General features: G+C 37.1%; 2 protein-coding genes across 3 annotated transcripts; one reads left to right on the plus strand and one right to left on the minus strand.

Annotated features, from left to right (window-relative positions):
• Positions 1-425: 425 nt before the first annotated feature.
• LOC113765430 (inosine triphosphate pyrophosphatase) lies at positions 426-3,672 on the plus strand. Its single transcript, XM_027309603.1, has 8 exons — positions 426-587; positions 691-755; positions 1,147-1,210; positions 1,331-1,340; positions 2,017-2,048; positions 2,162-2,274; positions 2,960-3,036; positions 3,140-3,672. The coding sequence occupies exons 1-8, from the start codon at positions 449-451 to the stop codon at positions 3,264-3,266; spliced, it is 627 nt and encodes a 208-aa protein (XP_027165404.1). The 5' UTR covers positions 426-448; the 3' UTR covers positions 3,267-3,672.
• A 3,833-nt stretch (positions 3,673-7,505) lies between these two features.
• LOC113765183 (probable pectate lyase 8) lies at positions 7,506-12,786 on the minus strand. 2 transcript variants are annotated; one of them, XM_027309270.1, is made up of 7 exons: positions 12,517-12,786; positions 12,010-12,063; positions 10,984-11,058; positions 9,029-9,671; positions 8,825-8,928; positions 8,531-8,669; positions 7,506-8,424 (listed from the first exon to the last, which is right to left on the minus strand). In XM_027309270.1, exons 1-7 carry the CDS (start codon positions 12,636-12,638, stop codon positions 8,203-8,205), a joined length of 1,359 nt encoding a protein of 452 aa, XP_027165071.1. In that variant the 5' UTR covers positions 12,639-12,786; the 3' UTR covers positions 7,506-8,202. The 2 variants fall into 2 exon arrangements, with proteins under 2 accessions (XP_027165071.1, XP_027165070.1); XM_027309269.1 differs by having other exon boundaries at positions 12,010-12,066.
• Positions 12,787-13,576: the final 790 nt, after the last annotated feature.

The following is a 13,576-nucleotide window of genomic DNA, read 5'->3' on the forward strand; positions in this document are numbered from 1 at the left end:
AAGAGCTCGAGTTTTAACTCAAATTGAGCTCAAGTAGCAAGTAATGCGTTACTCGAGTTTGACTCGATTCGATTACACCTCTACTCTTTATCCTTTCTGTCCCTCCCTAGAAGCCTCCAAACATTAAGAATCTTATCCCTCCATTTTCTTTCTTTTCCATTACCTCCCATTCCCCCAAACACAAACTAAGCTTAAATGAATGAAATGATAACCCCAGCATCCGTAGAATGACCCAAGCTTAGCCCAAGGGAAGTTTGGGCTGGTTCACTTCAAAATGTCTGCTTTTGAGACCTTATAAGTAAACTTTGATTGATTCTGGGCTCCCTGGTACGGCCTTCTGTTAGAAAGGCATTCTTACAACGTTGATTTAGATTACCAAACCTATGACCATCGGTCCATCACAACAAAAACCCACCCAAAAAAAAAAAAGAGAGAAAACCGCGGGAAAATGTCTGCGGCGACGGCTGTGGTGAAGGGATTGGTGCTGTCCCGGCCAGTGACTTTTGTCACCGGCAACGCCAAGAAGCTCGAGGAAGTTCGTGCTATTCTCGGCAACTCGATTCCCTTTCAATCCCTCAAACTTGACTGTATGTAATTGTTTTACAACATATATATTAGCACTTAATTCTTTGTTTCGCTATTTGATCTCTCTTTTTCCTTCGGTTTTTTGGGTTTATGGTGGCTGTGCAGTGCTGGAGCTACAAGGTGAGCCTGAGGATATCTCCAAGGAAAAGGCTAAGATTGCTGCCAAAGAGGTATGTGCGTACAACTATCGATGCATAAAGTACTACTCTTGCTCCATGCCGTACAACACTTTTTGCGTTGTTGCTCTGTCACTGGTTTGTTCCTATATATCAGCTTGTGTTACTGTTTTGTGTGCTTTATTTGAATTTTTTGTTGTTAAATCAAATGGAAACCCTTGAGTGCAAGATTCGAAGCATGGGGCGCAAGTATTTCTGCACGGAGTACAGGTTTTAGTCCATGCTTCGTCGGTAATTGTTGTGTTTAAGTTATTGTATTGAAAAGAATATGCTCTGCCATTGATGCTCTGTCTCATAACACTATCTGTGTAGTGTATGCGTCTTTGTTTGTGCGTTGTTTTTATGCTTGGTGTTGAGTTTCATTGTTTTTAAATGGAATTGGAAGGTGAATGGACCGGTGCTGGTGGAAGATACTTGCCTCTGTTTCAATGCCCTCAAGGGTCTGCCAGGTAATTCCCTTAAAAGATGGAATTTTAGGTCTTCTTTTTTCGTTTCTTCTTTTTTAATTTATCAACATGTTGTGAGCAGTGTTTGCTAATTTTATGATTTTTGTTGAAATGATTTTGCAGGGCCTTATATGTAAGTTTTTCTACTTCAAGCTTCCATGAGGTTAAGTTTTTTTTTCTGCTTTACTAGCATTTTCTTAGACATACCATTACGTTCTTAAGCTGACTTGTTAATGGCGCAAAAAATCAGGGTTCTTCTTTGTTATCTCTGGTGAAGAAACTGCGGTCGGAAGTGAATGAATTTTGAGCCTGAAGCATGTTGTTAGGCCATAGATCAAAATTGGTTGAAAAACAAATAGTCCAGTCTAGTTTCTAATGTGAAGAATGATTCGTCTCCAAATTGCTGGATATGTTAAGGGCTTTTTCTTGTTCATAAGGGGTGGCGTTTAGTACTACAACTTGAGTTTCATATAATAATAAGATTTACTGTCTTGTGATTTCGGAAAGAATGTGTAAAGAAAGATAAAGCTGAAAAACATCTTGCATAAGCTCTGGTTCCAGAAAAAGCAACTGTGGCTGGACTCTCTGAACTTCACGAGAGGTTTTATCATGTAACTGCTGGAATGCATTTTACCACACCATAAAGTTCTCTCTTTTTACAAGCACATTATGTGCTTCTTTGGTAAATCGATTTATTATAGCTCTTGAAATGTCATTTTGGATTACTCAAGTACTACTCTTCATTTCTTCAATTATGTGTTCCTGATTTTCTTTTGCTTTTTTATGGCAATCACAAACTAAATCTCTAGCAAGTGGTTTTTGCAGAAGATTGGACATGAAGGTATATTTTATCTGTTGTTATGTTTCTTTTGATTCTTTGATATGCAATTATAAGAACTTCTTTTGGTCCTTCCAGTCATTTTCTTGTTTGTTAAGCTTGTTCTGCTATTGTAGGTCTGAACAACTTACTGATGGCATATGAAGATAAATCAGCCTATGCTCTTTGTATATTTTCTCTTGCTCTTGGGCCAAATATGGAGCCAATAACTTTTCTAGGAAAAACTGCGGTATGTCTTATTAACTGAATCAAATCAAGTATTATGTGTTTTTGCTTGTCAGTTTCATAGTCTGTAGCATTCATTTTTGCAAGCATGTATAAAGCTTTTGCTATTGGATAGAAGTCTTCAAGCTTTCCTACATACATTAATCTTTTGATTTTCAAGTTGTGCTGAGTTAGAAAACTGGCTAGAGAATGCTGGCCATCCTTTGTTTCTGAGATACGTTACTTCTTTTTTGGGTTACTTATTTGTGATTGTTTTCCATTTTATAAACATGGAAGGAGTTTGAATGAAGTTGGAGAGGCAATAATGGATTGATAAATACCGTTATCTAATTGGTGCATTGGATGACTTCTCTTCTAAACTAATATTAACAGATTCCTTAATGGAACTAATATTAACAGATTCCTTAATGGATTTGCGTTAGCAATAACTCTCAAGAAAATTCTTTTCGGAAGGAAAAAATTATTTAACTACTTGCATACATCTGAAAGTTGTAGTTTCTCCAAAGCTAATTTTGTGCGTCCTCATTCCCTTCTCTCCAAGAGAGTAGTAGGATTTTTTGGAGTAAATGTTTCACTTCATCTTTTTGCACTATTTTTGTTTTATCTTAATGGTAATCTCCCGCACCCCGTCATCTATGGGGGAGGAGGAAGGAGTAACCAATTGACTCTCGAATTTTTTGACATTTCAGGGCAAAATTGTTCCTGCCAAAGGACCCAATGACTTTGGATGGGATCCCGTCTTTCAACCTGATGGCTATAATGAAACGTAATACCCATTCTCTACCTTGAGCAGCTCCTTTTTAAGTTTCAGATTTATCATTTTCTTTAACACAAAATCCTTCCAGATAATTGACATGTTCTTGCTGCAGGTATGCTGAGATGCCGAAGGAAGAAAAGAACAAGATCTCCCACCGCTCCAAAGCTCTTTCCCTGGTGAAATCCCATCTTGCTGAGGCTGGATATACATTTCAAACTGACACGACAATCGCAGAGTAAGCTATGAGGTCTTATCGATCCAAAAGTTTTAGGCAATTGCACATCACAAGCTCTTGAAGACATGAATAGGACTGTAAAGAAACGATTATTATTCTGTTTATGATCACAGATTAGATCACGGAAATCTGATTTAGTGCTGTCAGCTAAATCTGTATCTTTGACTCATCAAACTGCACACTGGAGTTGACTTATAAAAGGAGATTATACGACTAAAGTTTCAATAAACAACGTAAACTAACCAAAACTTGTGCTAGATACACTGCTTTTGGTTGTTCCATCTAGCTGATAGTTCACAGGACGGACAACTGCATTATTCGGTTTGGTTAGAATTTCTGCTCTCATTAACTTTTGTAGCTGAAATACAATGTACTGTTTAACTTGAGAATGGCTGTTCATATGGTGTTAATGTTAGTTTTTTTGACGGATTTTTTTTTCTTCAGAGCTTGATGTATACCAATGAAGAGTAATTATTCAAGAAATTATTTGCTTAACGAAACAAAAAGCAATTCGATTACTCTAAGCTAGGCAATTATCTCTCATCATTAGCGGATCTTGAAAAGATTAAACCCAAATCCAGGTGGAGGCTTACATGCATCAAAAGCAATTTATTGTGCTTGTTCTATTAAGGAAGATATAGATGTCTTTTCCGCAATCCAGTCCATGAATAGTCATTCTGCCAATCGTCTTAACACTCAAAAATTGCCAACAATAATAGAGGATTAGCAAAGTTTACCTGTCATTTTTCAAGTTATTCTTCCAATATTAAAGAGCAACTGGATCTTTTAAAGAACCATATTTTGCTTTCTTCTTACGCTGAAGTTATATATATATATATAAAAAAAAGAATCTAATCCTTTACAAAGAACGTAAACTTTCACTTCTTGTGATTCATTTTTCTTTCAACCAAATACTTTTGTTTCTTATCCACTTTGAATCTGCAAATTTTTTGTCTTGTCTTAAATTACGACTATTATTACGTTTGTGGCCTAAAAGTTTCATTTCTGGGCATATGATCATTGCTTGTTCGAATTCTTTCTCAAGAAATTATGCACATCCATTGTCAAACCAAGAAATGAATCTTTAACTGCTGTAGGTAGGGTCACAATTTGCTGCAAACTACTACACGAAATGAAAATTGATTTCTCTTTGGATTATTGCTGATACACACATAATTACATAACTAGTAAAAGAAGCTAGATCCAAAGCCATGACTATTTCTGCCCAGCTGTCGTATATTATCATCATTATCTAGTTATAATTAACTCCAAGAAGCACAATTATTAGATTAACCAATCAGTAAATCATGTCTGAGATCCACCAGCCATGTCAGTAAGAGTAGTAGAATCTGCTCTGTGTGAAATTTGGATTCGGAATCATTGAATCACGAGAGCAGCCTCCTATTCCCATTAATTCAAGTGTAAAAGTGATGAAAAACAAGAAAGACAACTGAAACAATAAGACGAGAAGAGACCCTAACGAGTAAAGACCCCATTTACTCTGCTGCGCCTCTGGATATTGGTGAGAGGGAGGGATGTAGCAACAATCAAAGGGAAAGTGAATGATAGCGAATATGAATTTGTTGCAAATTAGGCCTGTTTGGTTTGGAAAGTTACTATATGCAACATGCTAATTAATACATGTGCCGTTGGCTGTTGGGCGAATGCATCAGCATCAGCGAACAAGGCCCCAACCCCAAGTGTCCATTTGGGCAAAAGGATGGCTTCACATGCCCCCATGGACGATGGACCCAACCTCACATGCAGAGCTCTGTGGCTTTAGGCTTCTTGCACGTGGCTTAGATAGAGCACGGGATTCATTTTCCGATTTTGAGTCGCGACCGATCTTCTGTCCTACTTTTTTATTATATTGATATTTTTTTCATAAATATTATATTTTAATTCTTTTTCTTTAAAAAAATGTAACCGTTATTAACTGAGTAATATACAAAATTTAACAAATTCAAAAAATTAAAATACACAAAAAATGAGATTTTCTGCTATATTTTTAATTTTTTATTGTATATCGCTTTTTTGAGACTGTTATATTTATTTTTTTACTCAATTAATAGTTATTGGATTTGGAGAAAATAAAAAAGAATTAAAATACGATATTTATGAAGGAAAAATATCAATATAATAAAAAGTGAGACGAGAATGGTAAGTGAGTGGAACAAAAGATTCGTTGCAATTTTTAGCATTAGTAGTCCATTGCTTAGGGGTTCATATACACCTAAAGCTACCTACATTTTCTAAAATTGATCGGATAAGAAGTTACTAAATTGGAATTTAGCTTTACTTCAATATTTGATTAAACCCATGTTACAGATTCTATTGACGATGAGTATTTGGTGGAATGGAGATAACCCATTCTAGTAATTTGATTTTAATTTCATTTGCTTATGTTAATCGCGAATGAATTTGTTTTATTTAAAAGAAAAGTTGCATTAATTGAAAGCAAAGAGGGTAGAGGTGGCAAAATGGGCGGGATGGGCGGGATTTGTTTGGGTTTGTGATGGAACCGGGTCATATAGGTTTGGGTCCAATCTTATCCATATGTATTTTGGGACTAAGTTGGGCGGGATCACTTTGGGATGGGTTTAGATTGATCCCGCCCAATACCCAAATCTATTTTCTACATATTTTTTTCCTTTAATTCATTTTTATTTTTTATATAATTTTAATATTTTTGATTTATTAAATTTTTTTAAATTTTATTAAATAAACATGCAAGTGCTTTATACTCAGGATTCCCATCAAAAATTGGATTAACAAATAAAGGAAAAAATAGATATACAGTCATATTCCAACATATATCAAGATGGCCAAGGTACTTAAGGTATTGAATATTTATTCTCATCATTGTCCAAAGATGACAGGTCTAAATTGACTGAAATGTTGAAAATTCTTGTGGATAATGACTAGGAAAACTACTAGATTATATTCTCTAGTATGACTATAAAAATTGTTAAAGATAATTTTTGAATCTAAGACTCCGTTTGGATTGGCTATTTTTTCAAAAAATAAGTTTTTCAAATACAATGTTACAGTAATATACAATAACTCAAAAAACATCCCATCCATATTAGTATATCAAATATTTCAAAAAAATTTTATAGTAAAAATTTTTCATATACACTGCTATAATAAAATATTTCAAAAATACCCCCCAAAAACAGTTAAACCAAACAGAGCCCTTGTTATTTGAGCCCAATGGGTACCCAAGTATTTCCCAAGTATTCCCATCAATTAATGGGTACAATTGGGATTTGTCCCATTTTAAACCCAATATCAAAATCCAATACCCATCCCGCCCAAAGTCCCCATGGGCATGGATAACCCATTGGGACTTGGGACAAATTGCCACCTCTAAAAGAGGGGAAGGACCTAAGTGAATGTTGTTGTGGTATGGCAGGTGTACTGTAAACCATAGGACGAAACTCATGAAAGTGAGAACAAAGTACTTTAGACAACAGCACCCAACGTTGAAACAAACCTTAGAAGTGAAACAGAGTACTTCAGAACAAAGTATTTATTAGCATGGACCTCAGATGCTTACATGTGAATCGTTGGAATAAAACTTCCCTCCACAAAGAAAAGGAGGCTACCTTCTCATCAAAGTACATGTGCACTTTTCTTATATGGTTCTTTTGATTTTAAGATCAATGTATTTAGAAGGTGGGGAGGGAGGGGAATGCAAAGTCAATAGCAGAAGCAAATGAGGTAAAATTTCGATAAGAGGTTTTCTTTCCACTTCATATTGGTATGGACGAATTCCCATTCTCATGCAGTCAGTCATATATTATAGACTACTAATTGTTTAGGTCTTCTGTTGCATTCCATGACTTTCTACAATTGCATCATTTAATTTTCAACACCAAGAATGGTGAAATACCCGAGAAAGTACTACTGAAAGTGAAAGTAAAAGGGTGCTCGATGCCCATCCTGCCAATTGGAAATCATATGGATTTGGAGAATTTACAAGGATCTCTTTGCACAGTGGTGAAACAAGATTCCTCTCAAAGTTGAGACCACTTGGTTTCTTTTGTGTATACAAACATCATCATCCAGCAAAGTTGGTGCAAGAAATAAATCCCGTCAAGATCATAATCACAACAATAAAAGTCGATAGTAATGTAACTAATCTGTTAGACGATAGGGAATGAATAATCATTGATCATTAGTGTAAACACGGCAATCTTCACCGTGTGCACATGGAATAATCATTGCAACCACGGGCAAGTAAAAGTAAGCAAACGGTGGATTAATATGATTGATAGCATAAAGTGGTAGTGATAATAATGAACAATCAAGAGACCAAGACTCTGCTTCCATTGACAAGACAAAGCAAGAAAAAAAAAGGAATAAAGGTAAAGAACCTTGTTGCTATGCAATCGTCCATTACAAAAGCTTCGCTTTTTTGTTTTTTTTTTTTTCTTTCCCTTTTCCATCACTCAGGGGATTGACATTCACACTGTGGTATACGACTCCAAAAGGCTAAAAAGAAAAGGCAAGAAAAAAGAAATTACAAAATCATTTAGTTCCTATAAACCGGACACTTAGCAGATGGATAAAATGATGGTTAGAACAATGGACAGAAGACTGAGGAGGAAAAAGAAGATTTAAGAATATGAACAACGCTTCTGCGCCTGCTTCTGGAATGGGCGGTGGTTTCTTTCAATTGAAGCAGGCCGAGGTTGCCAATAACAATGGGAGACAAAGGCATACGAGAATATGGATGAGGATGAATGATTGACATGTGCAAAAAATGTACACTTGCCAATTGAAGTAAATGGATGGATGGATGACTCACAAACAATGGCAGTAATATCATGGAGATGGGGATACTACTAGTATAGAGGGGGAAAAAAGTAAACAAAAAAAAAGAAAAAAAAACAGAAAAAGACTCTCTTTCATATTTGTGCAATTGGCACCAGCTGCTAACAAGTGCGGCCCCTGCGGCAATCAAGGACACCAGCACCAGAAGTCATTGTTGCGACCATGGAAGACGACTTGGCACCTAAACTTGAAGCTCTGGCATAGCTGGCCGAGGCCCCTGCTCCAGATGGAGTGAAATAGGCACCATTAAGCATCAGGTCGCCCTCTGATCTCCAGTTCCAACCCTTCCACTGGTATTCAGCAGTTTCGACCCTCTTTGTTACCTGTCAAAACCAGTCCATTTACATAAAAGGGGATCAGTTCAATGAGGTCATGGTTAATAAAAAGTCATCACCAGGTAGATGTTGAATGCTGGTAACTGTATATTACCTCCTTTGCAAAAGGATTGAGCGGGGCGAGGTAACGATTTCCCTGGCTATTAATTGTGGGACTAGCACTTCCACCTATGGCATACATCTCCCAATGAGTGTAGTCATTGTTAACCACATGGAAGTACCCGTGTCTGCACCTGCAATTTTGCAAATTGTCTCTGTTTTAGGTTTCCTAAACAGAATGCTTGAACCCGAAGGCGTTGAGTGGAAGAATGTTTAAAAAGATAATTCAGCCATTGAGTGTTTTGTGTTACTGGATTTTCATGTTAGATACAATTTGCAATAAAATTACCTTGGCATTCTCTGAATAAGACCCTCTCCAAAGTGGTTGTAGGCAATTGTCACTTGCATTTGCTTGTCTCTCACGTAGGAATCGCTGTGACCCAAGAGCATTACCTGTTTCCAAAAACATGAGACTTGATTGATTTATTATACACCATAAAAATAGAGGCTTAAGTTGGAGCAAGTTTGGAAATAGGGATTTCAAATTCCAGACCTCATTGTGGTGGGTAAAATAGTTGTTGGAAATGGTAATAGCAGTCGAGCCCATGACAGCATCAACAAGGCCATCAGCACAGTTAGAGAGGGAATTGTGATCTACCCAGATATGGCTCGAACCGAAGATGGAGATGGCATCACCATCAGCCATTGTCCTCCAGCCATAATGTGATGGAGAGCTTCTAACCATGGCATTCCCAGTGGGTTTACAATCATGGATGTGCAGTCCATGAATTATGATATTGGTAACAAATTGGATTGTGATGCACGCACGATTAGCAATGTGGACATTCACTCCACGGGCATCAATTGTTTTAAAACTGTTCATGATTAATTCCTGCTTCAGTGTGATGACCATATCACGCTTAAACACAATCCAAAGGGGCTGATCCTGGATAACAGCATGGCGCAGGGTACCAGGCCGGGGGTTAACAGGGTCATCATCACTAGAGTCAGTCACAACATAATACCGGCCGTCACGGCCGCCAATGGCATTGCGTCCAAAACCAATTCCGCAATCAGCAAGGCGCTTGCGGTTCTTTTGCCAATTCGGATCACAGCGCCAGCAGTCATCAATAGGATTACCAGTTCCACATGAGAAAAATCCAAGTTTTCTCCTCTCAGTGCTGTTCTTGATGCTCCTGTTAATCCCAAAGAAAAAAAAAAACAAAATTGCTTAGGACTCCAGATTGTAATCGTTGAGTAAGAATTAATTTCATCAGACAATAACCATGGGTAAAGCAAGCAACCCAAGGTGTCACATGTCCCTGTCTGATATTTTCTTGTCCCAATTATTACTATTCTCAGTAATTCTAGGGATGCAAGAAAATGTAGGACTTTTTGCCAAATGATGTGTCGGTGGAGGTAACTATGCTCATTGACCTTTTGAAGTCGTCTCTTTCTTTAACAGCCACATTTGGGCTTGTTTTGTTCTACAAAAAGGTGAAGACAGGCTATCACTTGACATTAGGTCCTTCGCTTCAAGTCTAAATTGTGCATCAAATCTACCACAATTTTTTTCCGTTCATGTGCCACAAATGGATGATACAGGCACGTGAAAAAGATAGGACAGAAAATGGCATGAAAGATTACGTACACAAGAGGATTCCTTATCTGAACAGGCTTAATCTATCTTACATTACAGGCATGCACCAACCAGTGGATTGGTCATATGTCTCGCGCACCTTTTCCAGCATGCACATGCACTGATGCACATGGAATTCAATATACATATGTATGTGACAGCAGACAGCAGTCAAATGATTACTTTACAGTTCGTAACTAAACAGATCAACAAGATAATAAAGAAATCTGCTGAATGTGGCACTGCTTTTAATGTAGTATTATCTCATATGGTAGCATAAATTAGCCAATGAAATGAAACAGAATTAATCAATTCAGTTTCCCACAATGCACCATAATCGACATGTACGGGCACTTGTCTATTTGAGATACGTGTCCATATCTGAATCTAACTGAATTAAAAAAAAAAAACAGAACAAAATCAGAGAATTAAATAGCGTAAGACACGGATCTAACTAGAGTCCCATGTGCACAAACTGAAGTGCAGATAAGAACATGGGTTCTATGGATCCAAGCAATCTCCATAATGTCAGTTCCAATGGCACATAATCACCAGCAATTTACAAGTAACAATAGTGTAGAGCAAGAAGTGTTAGAACTCAAAGGTAGTTCAAGATTCACCAAGAACCCAGCAAAATAATTGAATCATTAGCTGGAGAAAATTTGTTGCTAGATGAGGAGGACTAAAATGCTGGTTGGGTAGGTCTGCTATGTATCAATGCTATACCAAAGAGGAGCAGTTTCAATTGAAGGACCACGTGATAAACCAAACCGTAACATCCAAAACACCATGTTGAGTAAATGCAAGTGAAAACATTTATTACAATGACAGGGACAAAACAGAGAATAACAGTTAAGGTAGTAGCCTACATTGCCACCATTGAAGCAATCTCTTCAGGGTCATCAACTGCGTGCTCAGCCAAAGCAGCCTCGACCTCTTCCAACCTGAAACATCCCAAAATACCCGTTACCATTATTATTACATTCTCTACCATTTTTTTGGCCAGTATTTAATTTTCAACTGCAGACATCATACACATCAACCAAATTAATCCAATTTAAAGTCCCTTTTCGTTTTATTGATTAATCTGCGAAATTCATGTCTCCTTTTCAGCATTGAGGTCAATTTGGTAATTTCATGTGGAATAGATCACCGACATCTACTGCAGCAATCCACGCATTAACAAAAAAAAAAAAAAGTGGCCGCGTGTGGCACACTGCTGCCAAAAGAAAAAAGGAACAGCCCCACTACACACACTACACCTTCACTGTGTGCAAAAATTTAAGTGCAAATTTCTGTACATTTTTTTCCTAATGTCAGTTGGGCGGTGGAGGTGGAGGCATCACGCAGACCGTTAAAACCGTCAAAAAGGCTGCCCTGCCCGCCCTATGCCTAGAGAGAGAAAGTAGCAATAGTGGTAACTGAAAACTGCAGTGTAGAATGTAATGACTATAATACCCATGACGTTGATAATTATGAAAGGTTTGTTGACCGGGGTAGTTGTGGAAAGTGGGAGGAAAAAAAAAAAGGAAAGAAGCGGTTGAAGCCTTGAATGAACCAATGAGGATTTGGTGAAATAGACAGACACAGAAAAAGAACAGAGGAATCCAAAGGGAAGGGAATGTTAACGGAATAAACGGTTGAGATTTAAGGTTTAGCGAAGGATCTCAACGGCTGAGATTTGCTCTGGTCGGGTTGAGACGGCGAGGTGGAATTGATAATCTTACGGTGGAGAGTCGTTGAGTTTGATCTTGGAGGGAGAAGTTGACGGTTAAGATTGGACGGAAATGTAAAATTTAAAAAAAAAAAACAATACTGAGTCGACTCGGTCATTTTCAGAGAAAAGTGAAAGGAAAAAGCTGAGTTAAATCACTGAATTGGACTGAACAACTGACCTTGCCGCCATTGTCGAGTTGTGTAAGCTCTGCAGCTTCTCCAGTTCAGCATCGCTGCTTATAAAAGAAAAGGCAAAAATGTAAAGGCTTTTTTTAGAGCTTCTGAACGTCAAAAAAAACGACGCCGTAGTTGACAAATTTCCAACTCCTTTTGTTTCAGACTAAAAATGAAGAGGAAAGGAAAAGGAAGAAACTAAAAGAAAAATAAAACCTCCAATTCTGGAAGAAAAGTAGCGAAAATGTAGACAAAATAAAGAGGAAAAATAATCTCCTACTTCCGAAAAATAAGAAAATGCTGATGAATTTTGCAGAGCAAACCAGAAATTTTACTCCAGAATTCAAGGAAACACATTTGTAGTTAAGTAAAAACGTGCAAATTTTGGAGGAAATACGGTGGTATCTAAGGCGCTCCAATGGCGGAAAACAGAACACGAATTGGAAGGTGAATGTGCGTGTTTTCTCTGAGTGTGTGAGAGAGAAGAGAGAAAGAGAAAGACAGCTTCAAACCTCAGGTTTGAAGCTTCAAATTTCCGAACAGAAGCTACAACTCCGACGACGATAACAACCGCAAGCAGCATTATGGAGCAAACAGAAACCACCCATTTCTTCGCAGAAGGAGAAGAAGCCATAGTTTGCTTCCTACCTCCAAACCCTTCTCTCTCCAACTCTCGAAAGCTCTTCTTCGCTTTCTCTCGCTATACAATTTAGCTCTCTCTCTCTCTCTCACTAGAATTGACCAAAGAAAAGGGCAAAAAGAGAAAAAGCAGGGGAGAGCAGAGAAGAACAGAGAGAAGAGAGCCTGAGAAGAAGAAGAAGAGTGAGAAGGGCACTCAGCACTACCCCCAACATAACGGCCTCCGCTTTTTATAGACTGTCCCCCTTCCTGACTTAACGTTCTCCTTTTCACGGCCGTTTATTATTCCCCGCACTTTTTTTTTTTGTTTTATCCATTACTGTTTTGATTCACCTAGTTAGACAATAGTAATAGTTGTACCTATTCTTGAGTCTAATGTATTTATTTATTAATTAATTACATAAATAAACATATCCTAATATAGTAATATGTACACTCTTGAATTTTTTTCTATTCGGATTGATTTAGAAGATTTTTTTGTGTTATTTACCATAATATTTTTGTGATATAGTAGATGTCATAAAAACATTGGAAAATGTGTTATCAAGTAATAGAAAAAAATTTGAGAAATTAAATATCCAAACAGAGTTTTTTACGAGACCTAATTTTACAAAGATTTCAAGTTGAAGTCATTTACTGATATCTTCTTCTTCTTTTATTTCTGCTTCTCAAATAAAACTGTATTCTCCGTTTAGCAAGTGTTGGACGTAAACATTGGAAAATGCGTTATCAAGTAATAGAAAAAATTTTGAGAAATTAGATATCCAAACAGAGTTTTTTACGAGACCTACAAATAAAACTGTATCTTCAAATAAAACTGATAACACATTTACTGATATCTTCTTCTTCTTTTATTTTTTGCTTTTCAAATAAAACTGTATTTAGCAAGTGTAGGACGTAAACTATATTGTAATTGAACTTTATATTTTTAAA

The sequence above is a fragment of the Coffea eugenioides genome, chromosome 3 (assembly GCF_003713205.1).
Source record: "Coffea eugenioides isolate CCC68of chromosome 3, Ceug_1.0, whole genome shotgun sequence".
In the NCBI taxonomy this organism is placed as follows: domain Eukaryota; kingdom Viridiplantae; phylum Streptophyta; class Magnoliopsida; order Gentianales; family Rubiaceae; genus Coffea; species Coffea eugenioides.

Coding starts and splice junctions, on each gene's coding strand:
- LOC113765430 (XM_027309603.1), top strand. CDS start 449: ATGTCTGCGGCGACGGCTGTGGTGAAGGGATTGGTGCTGTCCCGGCCA. Junction 588..690: donor TCAATCCCTCAAACTTGACT/GTATGTAATTGT, acceptor GTGGCTGTGCAG/TGCTGGAGCTACAAGGTGAG. Junction 2,049..2,161: donor GCAGAAGATTGGACATGAAG/GTATATTTTATC, acceptor CTGCTATTGTAG/GTCTGAACAACTTACTGATG.
- LOC113765183 (XM_027309269.1), bottom strand. CDS start 12,638: ATGGCTTCTTCTCCTTCTGCGAAGAAATGGGTGGTTTCTGTTTGCTCC. Junction 12,067..12,516: donor TTTGAAGCTTCAAACCTGAG/GTTTGAAGCTGT, acceptor TTCTTTTATAAG/CAGCGATGCTGAACTGGAGA. Junction 9,672..10,983: donor ATTGCTTCAATGGTGGCAAT/GTAGGCTACTAC, acceptor TGGGATTAACAG/GAGCATCAAGAACAGCACTG.